Source organism: Salvelinus namaycush, chromosome 2 (genome assembly GCF_016432855.1).
Source record: "Salvelinus namaycush isolate Seneca chromosome 2, SaNama_1.0, whole genome shotgun sequence".
NCBI lineage: Eukaryota > Metazoa > Chordata > Actinopteri > Salmoniformes > Salmonidae > Salvelinus > Salvelinus namaycush.
The window spans coordinates 5,675,092-5,702,032 of NC_052308.1; the positions used below are offsets into that span (position 1 = coordinate 5,675,092).

The following is a 26,941-nucleotide window of genomic DNA, read 5'->3' on the forward strand; positions in this document are numbered from 1 at the left end:
TGTCCCTCTAACTACCCTACTGAACTACCCAACCCCTTCCCTGTCCCTCTAACTACCCAACCCCGTCCCTGTCCCTCTAACTACCCCAACCCCTTCCCTGTCCCTCTAACTACCCCCAACCCCTTCCCTGTCCCTCTAACTACCCCAACCCCTTCCCTGTCCCTCTAACTACCCAACCCCTTCCCTGTCTCTCTAACTACCCCAACCCCCTCCCTGTCCCTCTAACTACCCCACTGAACTACCCCAACCCCTTCCCTGTCCCTCTAACTACCCTACTGAACTACCCAACCCCTTCCCTGTCCCTCTAACTACCCTACTGAACTACCCCAACCCCTTCCCTGTCCCTCTAACTACCCTACTGAACTACCCAACCCCTTCCCTGTCCCTCTAACTACCCCAACCCCTTCCCTGTCCCTCTAACTACCCCAACCCCTTCCCTGTCCCTCTACTACCCCACTGAACTACCCCAACCCCTTCCCTGTCCCTCTACTACCCCACTGAACTACCCCAACCCCTTCCCTGTCCCTCTAACTACCCCAACCCCTTCCCTGTCCTCTAACTACCCCAACCCCTTCCCTGTCCCTCTAACTACCCCACTGAACTACCCCAACCCCTTCCCTGTCCCTCTAACTACCCCAACCCCTTCCCTGTCCCTCTAACTACCCCAACCCCTTCCCTGTCCCTCTAACTACCCCACTGAACTACCCCAACCCCTTCCCTGTCCCTCTAACTACCCTACTGAACTACCCCAACCCCTTCCCTGTCCCTCTAACTACCCCAACCCCTTCCCTGTCCCTCTAACTACCCCACTGAACTACCCCAACCCCTTCCCTGTCCCTCTAACTACCCTACTGAACTACCCAACCCCTTCCCTGTCCCTCTAACTACCCCAACCCCTTCCCTGTCCCTCTAACTACCCCACTGAACTACCCAACCCCTTCCCTGTCCCTCTAACTACCCCACTGAACTACCCCAACCCCTTCCCTGTCCCTCTAACTACCCTACTGAACTACCCAACCCCTTCCCTGTCCCTCTAACTACCCCAACCCCTTCCCTGTCCCTCTAACTACCCCACTGAACTACCCCAACCCCTTCCCTGTCCCTCTAACTACCCTACTGAACTACCCCAACCCCTTCCCTGTCCCTCTAACTACCCCAACCCCTTCCCTGTCCCTCTAACTACCCCACTGAACTACCCCAACCCCTTCCCTGTCCCTCTAACTACCCCACTGAACTACCCCAACCCCTTCCCTGTCCCTCTACCACACAACCCCTTCCCTGTCCCTCTAACTACCCCAACCCCTTCCCTGTCCCTCTAACTACCCACTGAACTACCCCAACCCCTTCCCTGTCCCTCTAACTACCCTACTGAACTACCCCAACCCCTTCCCTGTCCCTCTAACTACCCCAACCCCTTCCCTGTCCCTCTAACTACCCCACTGAACTACCCCAACCCCTTCCCTGTCCCTCTAACTACCCTACTGAACTACCCCAACCCCTTCCCTGTCCCTCTAACTACCCCAACCCCTTCCCTGTCCCTCTAACTACCCACTGAACTACCCAACCCTTCCCTGTCCCTCTAACTACCCCACTGAACTACCCCAACCCCTTCCCTGTCCCTCTAACTACCCTACTGAACTACCCCAACCCCTTCCCTGTCCCTCTAACTACCCCAACCCCTTCCCTGTCCCTCTAACTACCCCACTGAACTACCCCAACCCCTTCCCTGTCCCTCTAACTACCCTACTGAACTACCCCAACCCCTTCCCTGTCCCTCTAACTACCCCAACCCTTCCTGTCCCTCTAACTACCCACTGAACTACCCCAACCCCTTCCCTGTCCCTCTAACTACCCCACTGAACTACCCCAACCCCTTCCCTGTCCCTCTAACTACCCCAACCCTTCCCTGTCCCTCTAACTACCCCACTGAACTACCCCAACCCCTTCCCTGTCCCTCTAACTACCCCACTGAACTACCCCACCCCCTTCCCTGTCCCTCTAACTACCCCAACCCCTTCCCTGTCCCTCTAACTACCCCACTGAACTACCCCAACCCCTTCCTGTCCCTCTAACTACCCCACTGAACTACCCCAACCCCTTCCCTGTCCCTCTAACTACCCCAACCCCTCCCTGTCCCTCTAACTACCCTACTGAACTACCCCCTTCCCTGTCCTCTAACTACCCTACTGATCTACCCCCTCCCTGTCCCTCTAACTACCCCAACCCCTTCCCTGTCCTCTAACTACCCTACTGAACTACCCCAACCCCTTCCCTGTCCCTCTAACTACCCTACTGAACTACCCCTTCCCTGTCCCTCTAACTACCCCACTGAACTACCCCAACCCCTTCCCTGTCCCTCTAACTACCCCAACCCTTCCCTGTCCCTCTAACGACCCCAACCCCTTCCCTGTCCCTCTAACTACCCCACTGAACTACCCCAACCCCTTCCCTGTCCCTCTAACTACCCTACTGAACTACCCCAACCCCTTCCCTGTCCCTCTAACTACCCCAACCCCTTCCTGTCCCTCTAACTACCCCACTGAACTACCCCAACCCCTTCCCTGTCCCTCTAACTACCCTACTGAACTACCCCAACCCCTTCCCTGTCCCTCTAACTACCCCAACCCCTTCCCTGTCCCTCTAACTACCCCACTGAACTACCCAACCCCTTCCCTGTCCCTCTAACTACCCCACTGAACTACCCCAACCCCTTCCCTGTCCCTCTAACTACCCCACTGAACTACCCCAACCCCTTCCCTGTCCCTCTAACTACCCCAACCCCTTCCCTGTCCCTCTAACTACCCACTGAACTACCCCAACCCCTTCCCTGTCCCTCTAACTACCCCACTGAACTACCCCAACCCCTTCCCTGTCCCTCTAACTACCCCAACCCCTTCCTGTCCCTCTAACTACCCCACTGAACTACCCCAACCCCTTCCCTGTCCCTCTAACTACCCCACTGAACTACCCAACCCCTTCCTGTCCCTCTAACTACCCAACCCCCCTCCCTGTCCCTCTAACTACCCTACTGAACTACCCCCTTCCTGTCCCTCTAACTACCCTACTGACTACCCCCTCCCTGTCCCTCTAACTACCCCAACCCTTCCCTGTCCCTCTAACTACCCCAACCCCTTCCCTGTCCCTCTAACTACCCTACTGAACTACCCCTCCCTGTCCCTCTAACTACCCCAACCCCTTCCCTGTCCCTCTAACTACCCCAACCTCTTCCCTGTCCCTCTAACTACCCCACTGAACTACCCCAACCCCTTCCCTGTCCCTCTAACTACCCCAACCCCCTCCCTGTCCCTCTAACTACCCTACTGAACTACCCCCTTCCCTGTCCCTCTAACTACCCTACTGAACTACCCCCTCCCTGTCCCTCTAACTACCCCAACCCCTTCCCTGTCCCTCTAACTACCCCAACCCCTCCCTGTCCCTCTAACTACCCCAACCCCTTCCTGTCCCTCTAACTACCCCAACCCCTTCCCTGTCCCTCTAACTACCCCAACCCCCTCCCTGTCCCTCTAACTACCCTACTGAACTACCCCCTTCCCTGTCCCTCTAACTACCCTACTGAACTACCCCCTCCCTGTCCCTCTAACTACCCCACCCTTCCCTGTCCCTCTAACTACCCCAACCCCCTCCCTGTCCCTCTAACTACCCCAACCCCTTCCCTGTCCCTCTAACTACCCCAACCCCTTCCCTGTCCCTCTAACTACCCCAACCCCTCCCCTGTCCCTCTAACTACCCCAACCCCTTCCCTGTCCCTCTAACTACCCCAACCCCCTCCCTGTCCCTCTAACTACCCCAACCCCCTCCCTGTCCCTCTAACTACCCCAACCCCCTCCCTGTCCCTCTAACTACCCCAACCCCTTCCCTGTCCCTCTAACTACCCCAACCCCTTCCCTGTCCCTCTAACTACCCCAACCCCTTCCCTGTCCCTCTAACTACCCCAACCCCTTCCCTGTCCCTCTAACTACCCCAACCCCCCCTGTCCCTCTAACTACCCCAACCCCTTCCCTGTCCCTCTAACTACCCCAACCCCTTCCCTGTCCCTCTAACTACCCCAACCCCCTCCCTGTCCCTCTAACTACCCCAACCCCTTCCCTGTCCCTCTAACTACCCCAACCCCTTCCTGTCCCTCTAACTACAACCCCAACCCCTCCCCTGTCCCTCTAACTACCCCAACCCCTTCCCTGTCCCTCTAAACTACCCAACCCCCTCCCTGTCCCTCTAACTACCCCAACCCCTCCCTGTCCCTCTAACTACCCCCAACCCCCTCCCTGTCCCTCTAACTACCCAACACCCTTCCATGTCCCTCTAACTACCCCAACCCCTTCCCTGTCCCTCTAACTACCCCAACCCCTTCCCTGTCCCTCTAACTACCCCAACCCCTTCCCTGTCCCTTCTAACTACCCCAACCCCTTCCCTGTCCTCTAACTACCCCAACCCCTTCCTGTCCCTCTAACTACCCCAACCCCTTCCCTGTCCCTCTAACTACCCCAACCCTTCCCTGTCCCTCTAACTACCCCAACCCTTCCCTGTCCCTCTAACTACCCCAACCCCTTCCCTGTCCCTAACCAACAGTAACCGACCCGGCTTCAGTCTCCTCAGAAAACCCAATCTCGTCCACCGTCCCCAATTACAGTTTCAAATGTCCCACATCAAAGCCTGTGATTGGTTTACATCCACATGATCCACGCCTGTGATTGGTTAAATCAACATGATCAAAGCGTGTGATTGGTTTACATTAACATGATCCAAGCCTGTGATTGGTTAAACCAACATGATCAAAGCCTGTGATTGGTTAAAATCAACATGATCAAAGCCTGTGATTGGTTAAATCAACATGATCACAGCCTGTGATTGGTTAAATCAACATGATTCCAGCCTGTTATTGGTTAAATCAACATGATCCTAGCCTGTGATTGGTTAAATCAACATTATTACCAAAAATCCCAGCCTGTGATTTGTTAAATCAACATGATCCTAGCCTGTGATTGGTTAAATCAACATAATCACAGCCTGTGATTGGTTTAAAATCAACATAATCACAGCCTGTGATTGGTTAAATTCACTAAAGAGATCTGCTGAGTTAAATAGTAATAGTAACTTCACAAGGAATGATTTAACATTCACCAATTCACCCCAGACAGACTTTAAAGAGATTCAACTTTAATAGATTGATGTTTTGATCATCTGTCCCCGCTCCTGAAACATAGGGTGGGTCCCAAATGGCACCCTATTCCCTATATAGGGAATAGGGTGCCATAGGGCTCTGGTCTAAAGTAGTGCACTATATAGGGAGTAGGGTGCCATAGGGCTCTGGTCTAAAGTAGTGCACTATTAGGGAATAGGGTGCCATTTGGTACGCAGTAATAGACCGGAAGATTCTACTGATGTATCTTCTACCCTCCTGTGAAGGAAACCGTTGCATGTGAAGGGTACAGTATGCACAAAGGTGGCATTGGAATAAAAAACAATGGCAACTGCCAGTGTAAAATCCTAAGAGTTTAAACTCATTCAGAACGTAATTTCTACGTGTAAAATATAATTTAATATTGTGTGAACTCTGTTCTTTGTAAAGCATTGCCTCCGATTCCACCCCAGAGTAGGTAACAGGTGGTGTGTTCCCCCTCCACCGGTCGTCTGGATGTCCTGTAGCCGTTATCGCAGTGATGGAATGACATGGAGGCACACTGTGTTCCTGTTCCAATCACATTGCTGCGTTTTGGATCTATTTTGCTGCTCAATGACGTGACACGAATAACATGGTTGACATTGATTGATCGTATTGATTGATTAAGCCCTGGAATACATATGGATTACGTATTGATTAGGTGTTGTTACAACCAATACAGTAGTTACCCACCTGACAGATAGCGGGTTTTAGCCTGAGGTTTTCTCTCTCTTCACTGGTTTGTTTTCGTTCAAGAAATGGGTCAAACCTTCCTCTCTTTCCCCTTTAGTATTATGTTGAACCTGTTCCATTCATTTAGTTGATCCATTAGTATTATGTTGAACCAGTTCCATTCATTTAGTTGATCCATTAGTATTGTTGAACCAGTTCCATTCATTTAGTTGATCCATTAGTATTGTTGAACCTGTTCCATTCATTTAGTTGATCCATTAGTATTGTTGAACCTGTTCCATTCATTTAGTTGATCCATTAGTATTATGTTGAACCAGTTCCATTCATTTAGTTGATCCATTAGTATTATGTTGAACCAGTTCCATTCATTTAGTTGATCCATTAGTATTATTGAACCTGTTCCATTCATTTAGTTGATCCATTAGTATTATGTTGAATTTGTTCCATTCATTTAGTTGATCCATTAGTATTATTGAACCAGTTCCATTCATTTAGGTTGATCCATTAGTATTATTGAACCAGTTCCATTCATTTAGTTGATCCATTATTATTATGGTGAACCTGTTCCATGTTCATGTATGTTTGTAATGTCTGTACTGTTCCTCCAGTCCTCTCAGTTTTAAACATCAGTGTGTGAACTAGGGTTGCACAAATCTGGTCACTTATCCATTATTCCCTGTTTGGAGAAATGTTGGGCTTTTTTGGCAATCCTAGTGTGAATTAACTGCAGCAACAACACAAATCATACTTCTAACCATGTTATTTGGTTATTCAGGATGTTAACCATGTTCTTTGGTTATTCAGGATGTTAACCATGTTCTTTGGTTATTCAGGATGTTAACCATGTTCTTTGGTTATTCAGGATGTTAACCATGTTCTTTGGTTATTCAGGATGTTAACCATGTTCTTTGGTTATTCAGGATGTTAACCATGTTCTTTGGTTATTCAGGATGTTAACCATGTTCTTTGGTTATTCAGGATGTTAACCATGTTCTTTGGTTATTCAGGATGTTAACCATGTTCTTTGGTTATTCAGGATGTTAACCATGTTCTTTGGTTATTCAGGTTTATAACCATGTTCTTTGGTTATTCAGGATGTTAACCATGTTCTTTGGTTATTCAGGCTTCTAACCATGTTCTTTTGGTTCACTGTTGCCCGTCTTTTTTTTACCCATGATTTACTTGCTAGACTGCCCCCATCCCTCTGCCCACCCCATCGCAACTATAGCCACCGATGGTGCTGCAGGCGGTATTGCACCTGGCAATGCCAGCCTAGTCAATGGTAGGTTGACCAGAACCTCCTTCCTGTCCTGCTACCTCCTGCTGGGTACAACTGCCTCCTCCCTCTTCCACCTCTTTCTGCCCTTAACATCATCCTCCTCTACCTCCTCCTCTCCTCCCTCCTCCGACTGTCTTTACCTCCTCCCTCCTCCCTCATAAAGGATAAGCAAAGTCATTGGTTTGAGTTATTACTAGTTTCCTGTGACTGATGTCTGAAGTAGATGAATCTACCCAAGTCCCAAATAGCACCCTACAGTCCCTGGTCAAAATTAGTTCACTATTTAGGGAATAGGGTGCCATTTGTGACGCAGGCATTGTGTTGTGAACAGTCTTCTTCTCAGCTTTGGGACTTTCCTTCCGTGTCCTCTGGGAACGGATCGGATGTTATGGTTGAAGTGAACTGAATAGAAGTATCCATTACGCTGACTGACTGAGAAACAGTCTGGGTATGTTATTGTGCAGATGCAGGCGATGGGAAGAGTTTCTGTCTGGTACACAACTGTAACGTGAGCGTCATACTTTTGAACAGGATCCAACTCAATTTCCACCAACTTTTGAACTCTTTTAAATGTTGTATCTAAATAAAAATTTAAAAAGTTCCCGTTATAGTTCATCGTCAAAGATCCAATGAACTGAATAGAGAACCATTACCCAGTGTGCAACAGGCCGTGAATGTAGGCGAAATCTTTCTGCCCGGTAGTTACTGTAGGTTTTCAACAGGGTTCATTTCTCCAAGTAGCTTAAACTTAAACGCTTTCATTTCTGTCTTAAAAACAAGTTATTCATCGTTTTGTTTTTCAATCGGTAGATACGAATGAATACATGAGTTTTCCTCCTGTTGTTGGTAGGATGAACCTTGGAGTAAAAATGCTCTGTGTAGGATTATGTGGCTTTCATTATCCTCCATCCTTAACCTTCTATCAGACCCCTGCTAGTCTCCTTCAGAATCCCTGTTTTAGAAATATTTCTTTGTGGGAGGATTTCTGTCCTATTGTCTTTTTCTCTCCAGCGTTCAATTCCTCTCCCTTTTCTCTCTCTCTCTCTCTCCCTCTCCCTCCCTCTCTCTCTCTCTCTGTGTCTCTGTCTCTGTCTCTCTCACTCTCTCTCTCTTTCTCTCTCTCTCTCTCTCTCTGACCGTGCATGAGAATCCTGACCTCAGTCTTACACTGCATGCTCTGTGTGTTTGTGTGTGTGTGTGTGTGTGTGTGTGTGTGTGTGTGTGTGTGTGTGTGTGTGTGTGTGTGTGTGTGTGTGTGTGTGTGTGTGTGTGTGTGTGTGTGTGTGTGTGTGTGTGTGTGTGTGTGTGTGTGTGTGTGTGTGTGTGTGTGTGTGTGTGTGTGGGTTGCTCTATTTCCTCATTGTACTGTATCTTGTAACTCTGTAATTCTGTGTCTCGATACCTCGAAATATCTGAATGGCTTTTCTTGTACTGTTGATGTGTGGAATTCCCTGTAGTCTGTATGTGAGTATGTCACTTCCTGTAGTCTGTGAGTATGTCACTTCCTGTAGTATGTGAGTATGTCACTTCCTGTAGTATGTGAGTATGTCACTTCCTGTAGTCTGTGAGTATGTCACGTCCTGTAGTCTGTGAGTTTGTCACTTCCTGTAGTCTGTGAGTATGTCACTTCCTGTAGTCTGTGAGTATGTCACTTGCTGTAGTCTGTGAGTATGTCACTTGCTGTAGTCTGTGAGTATGTCACGTCCTGTAGTCTGAGTATGTCACTTCCGGTAGTCTGTGAGTATGCCGCTCTTCAAAATGAACACGCTGATCCATAGAGAGGAAATCTGAGCTGTGATTATAGCATCGGTCTTGTAGTTATTCAAGTACAGTTTAACATCAAGCAATTGACAAAACTTGATATCAAATAACAATAGTTGCATCACCCTCAGATCCCTTTTGAAGTTTATTGAAGTAAACGTACTGTTTTCATCCAACCCAGACAGAAACAGAAATACAAAGTGAATTACTTCAGTTTGAACTGTGTGTGTTTTATTTTTACAGCGATTATAAAATACACTTCAGAACAATGTTTTCAAATATATATATTTTATTATTTTGTAGTTCACCTAAGCAACCTTTCAAAACATGACATTTCCCTAATTGACTGAATAGTCACATTATTTTCTAATCTCGTTGTATTATCAATTATCTATTTTGATTGACATTATTTCTAATAGTTGTTGACTCGTTAGCAAGCCCAGGCATACACACACAACAATTCAAATTGGAAAAATTAGCAGACATCCAAATGACCATCCCTGAAGCAGCATCTACCTCATTAAAAAGTAGCTTTTCTGTCCTGTACGCCTGACAATGCTCAATAAATATACATGTTATTGTTTTCCTTTTTATGTCACTGTAATGTTTGTCCTCTGTAATGATTGTTTGTTTATTGTCTGCTTTGGTTCTTATTGTTCTGTGTCTCGTATGTCTCCATCGTAGGTAAAATACAGGATGGCAATATGGAGAACAACCAGACTAAAGGTAACCTATTTTCAACTTTCCCCCATGGTTGGGATGTGCTCTAACTAGGGTTGCAAAAATTCCGGTAACTTTCCCACAAAATTCCCAGATTTCCCAGGTTTCTCCTGGTCGGAGAATTCCAGATTTTCTGCTTATTCCTTGATTTAAGGAATTTTCCGACCAGAATTTCTGGACAAACCTATTCATTTTGGGAAAGTTATCAGAATTTTTGCAAGCCTAGCTCGAACGTTCCTCTAACTTTGAGTCTCTTAAGGTTCCTCTAATGTTGAATTAACATCCATTCCGCCTGATGTACGTCTTGTGTCTGCAGTGTTGTTGTCAGTCAGTCTGCAGCGCTGTGGCTGTCTCAGCTCTAGGTCTCAAAGATTTTCTCTCTCTCTCTCTCTCTCTCTCTCTCTCTCTCTCTCTCTCTGTCTCTCTGTCTCTCTCTCTCTCTCTCTATCTCTCTCTCTCTCTCTCTCTCTCTCTCTCTCTCTCTCTCTCTCTCTCTCTCTCTCTCTCTCTCTCTCTCTCTCTCTGTCTCTCTCTCTCTCTCTCTCTGTCTCTCTCTCTCTCTCTCTGTCTCTCTCTCTCTCTCTCTCTCTCTCTCTCCTGTAAATTAGGTTACCACTGTGTATTGCTAACAGGTTAGGTCACACAGGGCTGTGCAGGGTATTGTAAACAGGGTTTTCCACCAGTGCTCAAAGTGATAAGGTAACCAAGGGCAAATAATGAGTCTGTTATTGATCTCCTGAAGAATACTGAATGTTGTCTACATACAGACACAAATGTTAAGAATCATATTCTTAATGAAAAAACAAAGGATACGTAAGGGTCATTCCATGAAATGAGTGGCATTTACGTCCTTTTGATATTCTATGTAGAAATTGTGCTTTTTTGAAAAGCCTGTTATATTAAACGAAGTGCCCTTTAATATAGACCAGATGGAGAATTCAATCAATTAGATTTTTAAATGAATAATAGACTTCAACCCACTTAATCCCATCAAGTTTTCACCGTCATTGTGATTATTTATTTAATGTGGTTAGTGACTCATTTACGTCTGTACCTCATTTTAAGGTGAACCCTGTTGTGAACTCTCTTTAATATATTTATAATATATATAATAATATATAATATAAATATTATATTTATATTTTATTTTTTGAAAGTAACATTGAACATCTTGTAATCGAAGTGTAAAAGCAGGTGAGCTGGTTCTAATCGTTTTGTTTTTGGTGTTTTGTGGCAGAAAACTGAGCAGAACATGTTACCCATACGGCTAGAAATAGTTAAGCAATTACATTTGTTTTTTGTGACGCTTGCATTCAATTGCCCTTTTGCCTTTTGCAAAACACCACATGCGTCCGTTCCCTTTGTCACGGGGGGATTTATGGCTGATTTCACTTCTTAGGGATATCCCCCTTTTTTTCAATTTTCTCCTAAAATGACATACCCAAATCTAACTGCCTGTAGCTCAGGCCCTGAAGCAAGGATATGCATATTCTTGGTACCATTTGAAAGGAAACACTTTGAAGTTTGTGGAAATGTGAATTGAATGTAGGAGAATATAACATAATAGATCTGGTAAAAGAAAATACAACGGTTTTTTTCTACCACCATCTTTGAAATGCAACAGAAAGGTTCCCAGTTCCAAGCATTATTCCGGTTGTAATTCCGATGGTGTCCACAAGATGGCAGCAGTGTATGTGCAATGTGTTTCAGACGGATAACTTGAAGTATGAGCGTTCTCCATGACATTTAGTGTGAAGTCACCCAGGTACTTTTGGGCAAATCGTGAAGGAGACAGTTGCATTCATATTACATTTCTCTGCAAGAATGTCGTCAAATCTGTAAACTTGGACTTTGATTTAGCTTTTCCAGTATTAGTAGCCATATTATAAGTTCAACATTTGCAAAACAATCAGTTTTCATAACTTCGTAACTCTGAATATTCTTATAATTTTTGTCCAAAAGGAAAAGGCATGCGGTCGCACAAGATTAGCAGCTACATTTTACGACAGATACAGGGTTTCCGTAAAGCCCAGCTCATTGGTTATCTAGCTAGCTACGATTGACTACGATTGGTGCTTATTTGACAAAGTTAGAGTCGTTCAAGTGAAGACCGCCCGCGTCATCGGCGTGCCATGAAGGTGTCGCTCTCTGACCAAATATGGTGTCCTATAGGATATACTACACCCCTAATGATATAGTGAAGTCTGGTTACGTTCTAGGATCTCTGAGGAATAGATACTAATGTGATTTGACTCGTTGAATCCATGTTTAGGGTTAGATTTTCACAGATTCCTTTCTTTGCAAATTGAACGAGTGGAAATTCAAAATTGATCGTGCTTCTGCTATATGGACCTTTTTAGGATATGAAAAATTATTTTATCTAACAAAACGACACTTCATGTTATCTCTGGGACCCTTTGGATGACAAATCATAGCAAGATTTCAGAATGTAAGTACACATTTCACCTTCAGAGGTGAATTTATCTGTCACGCCCTGGCCTTAGTTATCTTTGTTTTCTGTATTATTTTAGTTAGGTCAGGGTGTGACATGGGGGATGTTTGTGTGTATTTGTCTCGTCTTGGGTGGTTGTATTGTATAGGGGTTTTGTAGAGTGTATGGGGTTGTGTTCAGTGTAGGTGTTTAGGAAAGTCTATGGTTGCCTGGTTTGGTTCTCAATCAGAGACAGCTGTTTATTGTTGTCTCTGATTGGGAGCCATATTTAGGCAGCCATAGGCATTAGGCAGGTTGTGGGTAATTGTCTATGTCTAAACGTTAGTAGCTTGTGTGTGCACTTTCGTTTTGTAGCTTGTAAAGTGTTTCGTTTGGTGTTCATCTTCTTCTCTAAATAAAGAGGATGTATTTATATCCCGCTGCGCCTTGGTCCACTCATTCACCAGAAGACGATCGTGACATTATCAAACCAATCGCGGTGAAAAAAAACTGTTTTGTTGTTAGGAGCTCTCCTCAAACAATAGCATGGCACATTACGATGAACCCTGTTATAGTCAACCCTGTTATAGTCAACCCTGTGACAGTCAACCCTGTTATAGTCAACCCTGTGACAGTCAACCCTGTGACAGTCAACCCTGTGACAGTCAACCCTGTGACAGTCAACCCTGTTAGTCAACCCTGTTATAGTCAACCCTGTGACAGTCAACCCTGTGACAGTCAACCCTGTTATAGTCAACCCTGTGACAGTCAACCCTGTGACAGTCAACCCTGTTATAGTCAACCCTGTGACAGTCAACCCTGTGACAGTCAACCCTGTTATAGTCAACCCTGTGACAGTCAACCCTGTTATAGTCAACCCTGTGACAGTCAACCCTGTGACAGTCAACCCTGTTATAGTCAACCCTGTGACAGTCAACCCTGTTATAGTCAACCCTGTGACAGTCAACCCTGTGACAGTCAACCCTGTTATAGTCAACCCTGTGACAGTCAACCCTGTTATAGTCAACCCTGTGACAGTCAACCCTGTTATAGTCAACCCTGTGACAGTCAACCCTGTGACAGTCAACCCTGTTATAGTCAACCCTGTGACAGTCAACCCTGTGACAGTCAACCCTGTTATAGTCAACCCTGTGACAGTCAACCCTGTTATAGTCAACCCTGTTATAGTCAACCCTGTTATAGTCAACCCTGTTACAGTCAACCCTGTTACAGTCAACCCTGTTATAGTCAACCCTGTTATAGTCAACCCTGTTATAGTCAACCCTGTGACAGTCAACCCTGTTATAGTCAACCCTGTTATAGTCAACCCTGTGACAGTCAACCCTGAGACGGAAAAACATGGGTTTTTTTTAAATAATTTGAACATATTTTTTATGACACAGTGTGAAAATGAGGTGAAATCAACCTTCTTTTTTTTTTTTACCAAGTTACACAGAATTGTTGGAACGAACCATAAATGACTGTAGGTAAGATGTGGATTGACTGTTGTGAGCTGTATCTTTTAACCTCACACAACAATAAGTACATTTCTTAACCTGATCAGAACAGTCTTTTTGTTGATGTGGTTTCCCCCCCCCCCCCCTTTGTCTAAAGTATAACTATCCATGAAACTTCTGAGCAACAACCCTCATTCTTAGATCGTATTTTGAAATGTCTTTGCTTTGAAATGTGGAACTGTTACATGTTTTTCCTAAGAAGGATCACTGCTTCAGACAGTTACGGCGGGACGTTAGAACCTGTAGACATGTCAATGTATTGAAGATATCCCACAGCTGTCTCTGTTGGTTGGGCACACCACTGGTGTGTAATAGGTTGGTTGTATATCTGGTCTGTATCACCTGAATGGATGGACCAGCCTAAATTGTGCTCATTCCCGTATAGCGTTAGGCCACAGGACCAGCCTAAGCTGTGGTCATTACTGTATAGCGTTAGGCCACAGGACCAGCCTAAGTTGTGGTCATTACTGTATAGCGTTAGGCCACAGGACCAGTCTAAGTTGTGGTCATTACTGTATAGCGTTAGGCCACAGGACCAGTCTAAGCTGTGGTCATTACTGTATAGCGTTAGGCCACAGGACCAGCCTAAGCTGTGGTCATTACTGTATAGCGTTAGGCCACAGGACCAGTCTAAGTTGTGGTCATTACTGTATAGCGTTAGGCCACAGGACCAGTCTAAGCTGTGGTCATTACTGTATAGCGTTAGGCCACAGGACCAGTCTAAGCTGTGGTCATTACTGTATAGCGTTAGGCCACAGGACCAGCCTAAGCTTTGGTCATTACTGTATAGCGTTAGGCCACAGGACCAGCCTAAGCTGTGGTCATTACTGTATAGCGTTAGGCCACAGGACCAGCCTAAGCTGTGGTCATTACTGTATAGCGTTAGGCCACAGGACCAGCCTAAGCTGTGGTCATTACTGTATAGCGTTAGGCCACAGGACCAGTCTAAGTTGTGGTCATTACTGTATAGCGTTAGGCCACAGGACCAGCCTAAGCTGTGGTCATTACTGTATAGCGTTAGGCCACAGGACCAGCCTAAGTTGTGGTCATTACTGTATAGCGTTAGGCCACAGGACCAGCCTAAGTTGTGGTCATTACTGTATAGCGTTAGGCCACAGGACCAGTCTAAGTTGTGGTCATTACTGTATAGCGTTAGGCCACAGGACCAGCCTAAGTTGTGGTCATTACTGTATAGCGTTAGGCCACAGGACCAGCCTAAGTTGTGGTCATTACTGTATAGCGTTAGGCCACAGGACCAGTCTAAGTTGTGGTCATTACTGTATAGCGTTAGGCCACAGGACCAGTCTAAGTTGTGGTCATTACTGTATAGCGTTAGGCCACAGGACCAGCCTAAGTTGTGGTCATTACTGTATAGCGTTAGGCCACAGGACCAGTCTAAGTTGTGGTCATTACTGTATAGCGTTAGGCCACAGGACCAGCCTAAGCTGTGGTCATTACTGTATAGCGTTAGGCCACAGGACCAGCCTAAGTTGTGGTCATTACTGTATAGCGTTAGGCCACAGGACCAGCCTAAGCTGTGGTCATTACTGTATAGCGTTAGGCCACAGGACCAGCCTAAGCTGTGGTCATTACTGTATAGCGTTAGGCCACAGGACCAGCCTAAGCTGTGGTCATTTTGAAGAAAGCAGGAAGTTGAAACTGAGTATAAAACATGTTCATTGTGGATGTTGTTTGAAAGCCCAACACAACGAAATGGACAGCCCTTTCTAAGGTGATGATTCGTTAAAAAACCACCCTTATGTATATTTAGAGCTGATGCTTATTAATAGGCTTATGAGCCTAAGCCCCCCCCCCCCCCCCCAAAAAAAGACTAAATTCAAATTATGATTATGCCTTTATACAATACATAGTCTACTGCATATTACACACGACAGTAAAACATCAAACTGATTTAAAATGTATTTGGTACATAATTGGTCTAGCCTATAGTCCAATATTAAACACACTTCAGTAATGAGTGTAGACTGTATTATTATGCATGCTGGATGGACTGGTTACCTTATGCTACGCTACAAACGTTCTATCTATGAGTCTGGGAGAGAACGTATAGATCTAGGGGATGCTGTTGGTTCATTCATTATGTTGGGCCAGCTTACAGTTAGCTTAAAAATTAGCGTGAATTGGTATTTTGATTGTTTTTTAAAAATATTTTCCTAGTTAATTGGGTGACAACTTTAGCTAAACAGAAGATCTCATGCGTTTCGATCTCTCAGCTCGCTCTTTTGTTAATTTCATCGTGCAGGGCAGACGGGTTAATTTCATCGTGCAGGGCAGACGGGTTAATTTCATCGTGCAGGGCAGACGGGTTAATTTCATCGTGCAGGGCAGACGGGTTAATTTCATCGTGCAGGGCAGACGGGTTAATTTCATCGTGCAGGGCAGACGGGTTAATTTCATCGTGCAGGGCAGACGGGTTAATTTCATCGTGCAGGGCAGACGGGTTAATTTCATCGTGCAGGGCAGACGGGTTAATTTCATCGTGCAGGGCAGACGGGTTAATTTCATCGTGCAGGGCAGACGGGTTAATTTCATCGTGCAGGGCAGACGGGTTAATTTCATCGTGCAGGGCAGACGGGTTAATTTCATCGTGCAGGGCAGACGGGTTAATTTCATCGTGCAGGGCAGACGGGTTAATTTCATCGTGCAGGGCAGACGGGTTAATTTCATCGTGCAGGGCAGACGGGTTAATTTCATCGTGCAGGGCAGACGGGTTAATTTCATCGTGCAGGGCAGACGGGTTAATTTCATCGTGCAGGGCAGACGGGTTAATTTCATCGTGCAGGGCAGACGGGTTAATTTCATCGTGCAGGGCAGACGGGTTAATTTCATCGTGCAGGGCAGACGGGTTAATTTCATCGTGCAGGGCAGACGGGTTAATTTCATCGTGCAGGGCAGACGGGTTAATTTCATCGTGCAGGGCAGACGGGTTAATTTCATCGTGCAGGGCAGACGGGTTAATTTCATCGTGCAGGGCAGACGGGTTAATTTCATCGTGCAGGGCAGACGGGTTAATTTCATCGTGCAGGGCAGACGGGTTAATTTCATCGTGCAGGGCAGACGGGTTAATTTCATCGTGCAGGGCAGACGGGTTAATTTCATCGTGCAGGGCAGACGGGTTAATTTCATCGTGCAGGGCAGACGGGTTAATTTCATCGTGCAGGGCAGACGGGTTAATTTCATCGTGCAGGGCAGACGGGTTAATTTCATCGTGCAGGGCAGACGGGTTAATTTCATCGTGCAGGGCAGACGGGTTAATTTCATCGTGCAGGGCAGACGGGTTAATTTCATCGTGCAGGGCAGACGGGTTAATTTCATCGTGCAGGGCAGACGGGTTAATTTCATCGTGCAGGGCAGACGGGCAGTCAACATTTTTATTTAAAGATGTGTCGTTGCCGAAAACATTTTAATAACGATGTCGTACAGATTTCACTTGGTTTTCCTAATGAAGCACTGCGTATCTGCAGGAACGGGGTTAGAGAGTCCATGGCATACAGAGTACTGGGTAGCTGCAGGAACAGGGTTGGAGAGACCATGGCATACAGAGTACTGGGTAACTGCAGGAACAGGGTTAGAGAGACCATGGCATACAGAGTACTGGGTAGCTGCAGGAACAGGGTTGGAGAGACCATGGCATACAGAGTACTGGGTAGCTGCAGGAACAGGGTTGGAGAGCCCATGGCATACAGAGTACTGGGTAGCTGCAGGAACAGGGTTGGAGAGACCATGGCATACAGAGTACTGGGTAGCTGCAGGAACAGGGCTGGAGAGCCCATGGCATACAGAGTACTGGGTAGCTACAGGAACAGGGTTGGAGAGCCAATGGCATACAGAGTACTGGGTAGCTGCAGGAACAGGGTTGGAGAGACCATGGCATACAGAGTACTGGGTAGCTGCAGGAACAGGGTTGGAGAGACCATGGCATACAGAGTACTGGGTAGCTCCAGGAACAGGGTTGGAGAGACCATGGCATACAGAGTACTGGGTAGCTCCAGGAACAGGGTTGGAGAGACCATGGCATACAGAGTACTGGGTAGCTGCAGGAACAGGGTTGGAGAGACCATGGCATACAGAGTACTGGGTAGCTACAGGAACAGGGTTGGAGAGCCAATGGCATACAGAGTACTGGGTAGCTGCAGGAACAGGGTTGGAGAGACCATGGCATACAGAGTACTGGGTAGCTGCAGGAACAGGGTTGGAGAGACCATGGCATACAGAGTACTGGGTAGCTCCAGGAACAGGGTTGGAGAGACCATGGCATACAGAGTACTGGGTAGCTGCAGGAACAGGGTTGGAGAGACCATGGCATACAGAGTACTGGGTAGCTGCAGGAACAGGGTTGGAGAGACCATGGCATACAGAGTACTGGGTAGCTGCAGGAACAGGGTTGGAGAGACCATGGCATACAGAGTACTGGGTAGCTGCAGGAACAGGGTTGGAGAGACCATGGCATACAGAGTACTGGGTAGCTGCAGGAACAGGGTTGGAGAGACCATGGCATACAGAGTACTGGGTAGCTGCAGGAACAGGGTTGGAGAGCCCATGGCATACAGACTACTGGGTAGCTGCAGGAACAGGGTTGGAGAGATCATGGCATACAGAGTACTGGGTAGATGCAGGAACAGGGTTGGAGAGACCATGGCATACAGAGTACTGGGCAGGAACAGGTTTGGAGAGCCCATGGCATACAGAGTACTGGGTAGCTGCAGGAACAGGGTTGGAGAGCCCATGGCATACAGAGTACTGGGTAGCTGCAGGAACAGGGTTGGAGAGCCCATGGCATACAGAGTACTGGGTAGCTGCAGGAACAGGGTTGGAGAGACCATGGCATACAGAGTACTGGGTAGCTCCAGGAACAGGGTTGGAGAGCCCATGGCATACAGAGTACTGGGTAGCTGCAGGAACAGGGTTGGAGAGCCCATGGCATACAGAGTACTGGGTAGCTGCAGGAATAGGGTTGGAGAGCCCATGGCATACAGAGTACTGGGTAGCTGCAGGAACACGGTTGGAGAGCCCATGGCATACATAGTACTGGGTAGCTGCAGGAACAGGGTTGGAGAGTCCATGGCATACAGAGTACTGGGCAGGAACAGGGTTGGAGAGCCCATGGCTTACAGAGTACTGGGCAGGAACAGGGTTGGAGAGCCCATGGCATACAGAGTACTGGGTAGCTGCAGGAACAGGGCTGGAGAGCCCATGGCATACAGAGTACTGGGTAGCTGCAGGAACAGGGTTGGAGAGCCCATGGCATACAGAGTACTGGGTAGCAGCAGGAACAGGGTTGGAGAGCCCATGGCATACAGAGTACTGGGTAACTGCAGGAACAGGGTTGGAGAGCCCATGGCATACAGAGTACTGGGTAGCTGCAGGAACAGGGTTGGAGAGCCCATGGCATACAGAGTACTGGGTAACTGCAGGAACAGGGTTGGAGAGCCCATGGCATACAGAGTACTGGGTAGCTGCAGCAACAGGGTTGGAGAGACCATGGCATACAGAGTACTGGGTAGCTGCAGGAACAGGGTTGGAGAGCCCATGGCATACAGAGTACTGGGCAGGAACAGGGTTGGAGAGCCCATGGCATACAGAGTACTGGGTAGCTGCAGGAACAGGGTTGGAGAGGCCATGGCATACAGAGTACTGGGTAGCTGCAGGAACAGGGTTGGAGAGTCCATGGCATACAGAGTACTGGGCAGGAACAGGGTTGGAGAGCCCATGGCTTACAGAGTACTGGGCAGGAACAGGGTTGGAGAGCCCATGGCATACAGAGTACTGGGTAGCTGCAGGAACAGGGCTGGAGAGCCCATGGCATACAGAGTACTGGGCAGGAACAGGGTTGGAGAGCCCATGGCTTACAGAGTACTGGGCAGGAACAGGGTTGGAGAGCCCATGGCATACAGAGTACTGGGTAGCTGCAGGAACAGGGTTGGAGAGCCCATGGCATACAGAGTACTGGGTAGCAGCAGGAACAGGGTTGGAGAGCCCATGGCATACAGAGTACTGGGTAACTGCAGGAACAGGGTTGGAGAGCCCATGGCATACAGAGTACTGGGTAGCTGCAGGAACAGGGTTGGAGAGCCCATGGCATACAGAGTACTGGGTAACTGCAGGAACAGGGTTGGAGAGCCCATGGCATACAGAGTACTGGGTAGCTGCAGGAACAGGGTTGGAGAGACCATGGCATACAGAGTACTGGGTAGCTGCAGGAACAGGGTTGGAGAGCCCATGGCATACAGAGTACTGGGCAGGAACAGGGTTGGAGAGCCCATGGCATACAGAGTACTGGGTAGCTGCAGGAACAGGGTTGGAGAGGCCATGGCATACAGAGTACTGGGTAGCTGCAGGAACAGGGTTGGAGAGCCCATGGCATACAGAGTACTGGGCAGGAACAGGGTTGGAGAGCCCATGGCATACAGAGTACTGGGCAGGAACAGGGTTGGAGAGACCATGACATACAGAGTACTGGGTAGCTGCAGGAACAGGGTTGGAGAGGCCATGGCATACAGAGTACTGGGTAGCTGCAGGAACAGGGTTGGAGAGCCCATGGCATACAGAGTACTGGGCAGGAACAGGGTTGGAGAGCCCATGGCATACAGAGTACTGGGCAGGAACAGGGTTGGAGAGCCCATGACATACAGAGTACTGGGTAGCTGCAGGAACAGGGCTGGAGAGCCCATGGCATACAGAGTACTGGGTAGCTGCAGGAACAGGGTTGGAGAGCCCATGGCATACAGAGTACTGGGTAGCTACAGGAACAGGGTTGGAGAGCCCATGGCATACAGAGTACTGGGTAGCTGCAGGAACAGGGTTGGAGAGCCCATGGCATACAGAGTACTGGGCAGGAACAGGGTTGGAGAGCCCATGGCATACAGAGTTTGTGTGGAATATCACCTGTCATGCAGCGAGAGCATGGTCCTAAAACATTGGTTAATGCCTGGAGTGAAATAAGTGTTTTATATTGACTTCTCAGCTGCTCATATTAACCACAGACCCGCTATAAAACCCAAGTAGCCTATCAGAAATCATTGGAAAACGGACCGGCGGGACAGCCCACGGGATCCATCCGCTATTCGAGTTCATAAGGACTGTCTTTATTCCCCCGCCCCTGTTCCCCACCACTTGATAATGGGCCATACTAAATCTAAATTAATTTGACGTATTAGTGAAGATTAAATTGAGAATAGTGTGATGGGTGAATATTTGATCACTCGATGAGAGAACAGCTCTGCAGCCTGAGGCAAGGAACAGAGAGTTTAGAGATTTTTTTTTGTTACTTTCGAAAATCTATAGCCTATAGTCACATCAATAACATATAGTCACATCACTAATCTATCATATAGTACTAATCTATCGTATAGGACTTGTCTAGCATATAGGACTAAATATATCATATAGGACTAATCTATCATATAGGACTAATCTATCGTATAGGACTAATCTATCGTGTAGGACTAATCTATCGTGTAGGACTAATCTATCGTGTAGGACTAATCTATCGTGTAGGACTAATCTATCGTGTAGGACTAAATCTATCGTGTAGGACTAAATCTATCGTGTAGGACTAAATCTATCATATAGGACTAATCTAGGACAGACAATTTTGACATGTCGAATACGCGCTTGTTGGAAAACTGACTTGTTGGAAAGGTGGTATCCTATGACGATGCCAAGTTTAAAATCAGTGAGCTCTTCAGTAAGGCCATTCTACTGCCAGTGTTCGTCTATGAAGTTGGCATTGCTGCATTGCATTGCTGTGTGTTTTTTGGACATGTAGTGTATGTATATACTGTAAATACTGTATACGTATAAACTCATCTTACTATTGAGAGTTAGAAAACACAAGGTGTGAGTTCAACTTTCGGGTTCTGCATCAGCAGTTTCTCTATTGTTATGTCAGTCACTGACAGTCACTCGATTAGCCATGTTAGCCATGTTAGCCATGTTAGCGATGTTAGCCATGTTAGCGATGTTAGCCATGTTAGCGATGTTAGCCATGTTAGCCATGTTAGCCATGTTAGCGATGTTAGCCATGTTAGCGATGTTAGCCATGTTAGCGATGTTAGCGATATTATCCATGTTAGCTATGTTAGCCATATTAGCTATGTTAGCCATGTTAGCTATGTTAGCCATGTTAGCCATGTTAGCCATGTTAGCAATGTCAGCTAACAATTTTTAGATTGGTAAATTAGTCTAGCAGCTAGTTATATAAACTGGTAGTAATCATGGCCAACTACCAACCGGGGGCCCTGACCTCCAGGGGGGGCACCTATTGATTTTGTTAGTCAGTCTCATTCAGAATATCATATTGACATGGCATAAGTCATGACAACATCTGTAGAATTGCAGGAAATTAGCTTTAAACTGCACAAACTTCTCTCTAATCGCAAAATGAAATAAATTAAATTTGTTATAAATTTGAAACATTTTCTCTCCGTCCCATGGCAAAATGTGTACAACTGCCGAAAACTTGCTTTAAAACTGCAACATTTTCTCTATGCCACATGGCAAAATGTGTGGAATGGCAGGACATTAACTTTAAAACTTACATTTTTCTCTCTGCTGTCAAGAGGGGGAGGGGGGACCACGGAAAACAAATTTCACTTCGGCCCTGAAAAGGCTAGGGAAAGCCCCAGTCCCATAATAACCTCTGTCTTTGTGTTCCTCTGGTTGTTTCAGTCAAGAAGCAGGACGGAGCGGCTGCCATGGAGATGCAGCCTCTGAAGAGCGCCGAGGGAGGAGAGATGGAGGAGAAGGAGAAGAAGAAAGCAAATGTCTCCAAGAAGGAGAAGTCTGTCCTCCAGGGGAAACTGACCAAGCTGGCTGTTCAGATCGGCAAAGCAGGTACGGCAGATCAATCAATATGATATAATCCATAATCAATAGGCTTTGAAACGTTGATTAGACCACTCAATATATGATCAATTATTTATCTCAATGGGGCAGTAGATCATATCGCGATGATATTCTGAGGTGAAATAGGGAGATCATATCACTGGCAGAATTAAATGTAGGAGTCATTGGTCTATGTGGAATCACAGAGGTACATATTTAATGCACTGCTGCTGCTGATGATTTGTGAAGTTTCATTTTTATTTATTTATTTTTATTAAACTAGGCAAGTCAGTTAAGAACAAATTCTTAATTACAATGACAGCCTATCGGGGAACTGCCTTGTTCAGGGGCAGAACGACAGATTTGTACCTTGTCAGCTCAGGGATTCGATCTTGCAACGTTTCAGTTACAAGTCCAACGCTCATCAAATAAACATTTGATATAATGTATAAAAAAAAAGCCATGCATCTTTAATCTGTTTACAAGTAAAGAAAAGTAAAAGAGAAGTAATGTACAGTCAGGACAGCCGCTGACATCTTGTCCTTATCATTCTCCAGGTCTGATAATGTCAGCCATCAGTAGAGGAGAGTAGAGTAGAGTAGAGTAGAGTAGAGTAGAGTAGAGTAGAATATATAGGAAGAGTAGAGTATAATAGAGTAGATTAACTTTCTCCTTGTCCTTGTCCCTCCAGGTCTGGTGATGTCAGCCATCACAGTGATCATCCTGGTGCTGTACTTTGCTGTGGACAACTTTGTCCTGCAGAAGAGGCCGTGGCTGACGGAGTGCACTCCCATCTACGTACAATACTTTGTCAAGTTCTTCATCATCGGTGTCACTGTGCTGGTGGTGGCTGTACCCGAGGGGCTGCCCCTGGCCGTCACCATCTCCCTGGCCTACTCTGTCAAGGTATGTACACACGCACGCACACACACACACACACACACACACACACACACACACACACACACACACACACTGGTCAGCACCATCTCCCTGGCCTACTCTGTCAAGGTGACACATGTTCTGCCTTTTGTCTTATATTTGATTTCTGACCAATTAGAAGTGTCAAAGGATTGGAATCGTGAGAATGACGAGAATGATCCCAGTAAACCGGGAACATTCCCAGAACATTAGATTCCCATTCAGTTCTAGTAAGGGTTTTTTATCTAACGTTAGGATGATAACATCCCAAAGGAATGTTTTTGATAAAAATCTATGTAATTTATCAAAAATGTTTTACATTAAATATCCTTGGAATGTTCTCCTGACGGTCACAAAAATGTTGTGCACAACATCTGTAACAACCATCACAGAACAATACCCAAAAGTTAATATGTTTATATAAAACATTTGCCCGATGTTGCTAGAACGTTCCTGTAATGCTTTGAATCTGTTCTTTTAAAAGGTTCCCAGAATGTTTCATTAGGTTGTGGGAACGTTGTGGGTACGTCATAAAATAAATGTTCCCAAAATACCAAAACTGTCCAGTTGTGCAGATGTGTCTACGGCGTTTCTTTTAGGGTGCAAAAAAAACATTCACCTGATGTCACAGGAACGTTCCCAGAACACATTTTGTCTTTAAATTTTCCCAGAATGTTTCATTAGGTTGTGGAAACGTTGTGGGGACATGTCAAGAGATATGTTCCCAAAAAAACAAAACTTGTGCTGACGTTCAGATAATGTTTGTACCAGGGTGCACAAAACGTTCGTTTTATGTTGCAAGAATGTTGACAAAACATAATTTTTTCCCCCCATTAGATTGTGGTAACATTGTGGGGACATGACAAGAGATCAAATCAAATGTATTTATATAGCCCTTCTTACATCAGCTGATATCTCAAAGTGCTGTACAGAAACCCAGCCTAAAACCCCAAACAGCAAGCAATGCAGGTGTAGAAACATGGTGGCTAGGAAAAACTCCCTAGAAAGGCCAAAACCTAGGAAGAAACCTAGAGAGGAACCAGGCTATGAGGGGTGGCCAGTCCTCTTCTGGCTGTGCCGGGTGGAGATTATAACAGAACATGGGTTAGGATAGGTTCCCAAAACACAAAATATGCTCAGATGTGATGACATTCATATAATGTTTAAATTAGGTAGCACAGGACATTCCCTTAATGTTGTAAGAATGAAATATAATAGAAATATATAGAAATATAAATATAATACTGTATAATATTATGCTGTTTTTATGTCGTTCACAGCATATTTGTTTTAGGTTTACATAATATTATTTTATTATTTTGTTTTATTAACTTAATATTCTATTGATGTTAATGCACTATACATTTTGTCTTGTCTTGGACGTCCTCAGAACATCTCAAGAACATTGAGGAAACGTTATATTTGAGTTTGACCTAATATTACCACAACATTCTCAGCATGCAGATTAAGCAGTTTGAAATACACCCCCATTAGATTTCTATCCAGAGTTAACGGTCATTCTCATATAGGGGGAAAACGTATAGAGACACACATGGCATTTGAATTTCATTCATAGGACATTTGAGCAACATTTAATTACACAAACACAACCATCTTTTTTTTTACACGTCATATGTTGACAATCTGAACATGTGGGGGTTGAACCTGCAATGTTTAATCCTCTGCGCCACCAGGGAATCTCTCTCTCATCATCTTTTTTCAGTATAAAGTTTAGCCATAGCAGTATTCCTGTATCCGGTAATCAGGAATTGTACGCTTCCTTCTTAAACATAACTAACCCAGGGATCTACTGATAACTGGGTTAGTCACCATCACTTCTGGGCCCATATTTACAAGGTATCCAGGACTATGAGTGCTATGAAAAGAAAAACCCTTGAATGAGTAGGTGTTCTAAAACCTTTGTTGTGGACATTGGGAGTGTTTTTATTAAAGTTGTACAGTACATTTTTACACAATGATTAATTTTTTTTAACAGTTAGTCTAAATTCTGAATTTCTGATGTGATTTATACATCTGGACATCTTCTCTTTTTAGTCTTTTTATCTGAGCCTCAATTTACATTTTCTGTAGTGAAACATGGTTATAGAATATGTGGAATTTAATCTGCAATCTTTGGACCTGCAGCCAGATAGTTAACTCTGTGTGCTACCAGGGGACACCTTGCAGCCAGGTGGTTAACTCTGTGTGCTACCAGGGGACACCTTGCAGCCAGGTGGTTAACTCTGTGTGCTACCAGGGGACACCTTGCAGCCAGGTGGTTAACTCTGTGTGCTACCAGGGGACACCTTGCAGCCAGGTGGTTAACTCTGTGTGCTACCAGGGGACACCTTGCAGCCAGGTGGTTAACTCTGTGTGCTACCAGGGGACACCTTGCAGCCAGGTGGTTAACTCTGTGTGCTACCAGGGGACACCTTGCAGCCAGGTGGTTAACTCTGTGTGCTACCAGGGGACACCTTGCAGCCAGGTGGTTAACTCTGTGTGCTACCAGGGGACACCTTGCAGCCAGGTGGTTAACTCTGTGTGCTACCAGGGGACACCTTGCAGCCAGGTGGTTAACTCTGTGTGCTACCAGGGGACACCTTGCAGCCAGGTGGTTAACTCTGTGTGCTACCAGGGGACACCTTGCAGCCAGGTGGTTAACTCTGTGTGCTACCAGGGGACACCTTGCAGCCAGGTGGTTAACTCTGTGTGCTACCAGGGGACACCTTGCAGCCAGGTGGTTAACTCTGTGTGCTACCAGGGGACACCTTGCAGCCAGGTGGTTAACTCTGTGTGCTACCAGGGGACACCTTGCAGCCAGGTGGTTAACTCTGTGTGCTACCAGGGGACACCTTGCAGCCAGGTGGTTAACTCTGTGTGCTACCAGGGGACACCTTGCAGCCAGGTGGTTAACTCTGTGTGCTACCAGGGGACACCTTGCAGCCAGGTGGTTAACTCTGTGTGCTACCAGGGGACACCTTGCAGCCAGGTGGTTAACTCTGTGTGCTACCAGGGGACACCTTGCAGCCAGGTGGTTAACTCTGTGTGCTACCAGGGGACACCTTGCAGCCAGGTGGTTAACTCTGTGTGCTACCAGGGGACACCTTGGGTGTTTCTTTTTTGAGTCAATAATGGTCAATCAGGAAACTGAACGCAATTTCTGAGTTATTGAAATGTTCCCAACCTCTTCGTATTCTGCATACATGTAACACTGTATTTTAGGATTATCTTTCTTCATCACGTGTTGACAGTCTTATGACATGTGATTTTAGTTGGATAGAGCTAAATGACTTGTATTCTTGTCTATTCATATGCTTCTCAAATACAGACTCAGAACCTTAAAACTAAATACGATTTCTTTTTTTTTACCTTTTCTCAATTTCGAAATAACTCTCCCCTGATGATGCAGAGGGTTAATGATCTGGTTAGGAAACAAAACATTACAGGTTCAATCCCCCACATGTGCAGATTGTTAACATATGAAGTGTAAAAACAAATATGGTTGTGTTTGTATGATTAAATACTGTTCAAATGTCCTGTGAATGAAATGAAAATGCCATGTATGTCACCTACAATACCAGTATTCAAATGTG

General features: G+C 46.1%; 1 protein-coding gene across 1 annotated transcript in view; it reads left to right on the top strand.

Moving 5' to 3' along the window:
- The window catches only part of LOC120020225 (plasma membrane calcium-transporting ATPase 2-like), an 80,101-nt gene that overhangs the window by 19,050 nt on the left and 34,110 nt on the right, over window positions 1-26,941 (top strand). Inside the window, exons 3-6 of the mRNA XM_038963756.1 lie at window positions 7,062-7,154; window positions 9,597-9,638; window positions 22,272-22,436; window positions 23,119-23,333. Coding sequence (XP_038819684.1) covers window positions 7,062-7,154; window positions 9,597-9,638; window positions 22,272-22,436; window positions 23,119-23,333 — 515 coding nt within the window. The remainder of the gene's footprint in view (window positions 1-7,061; window positions 7,155-9,596; window positions 9,639-22,271; window positions 22,437-23,118; window positions 23,334-26,941) is intronic.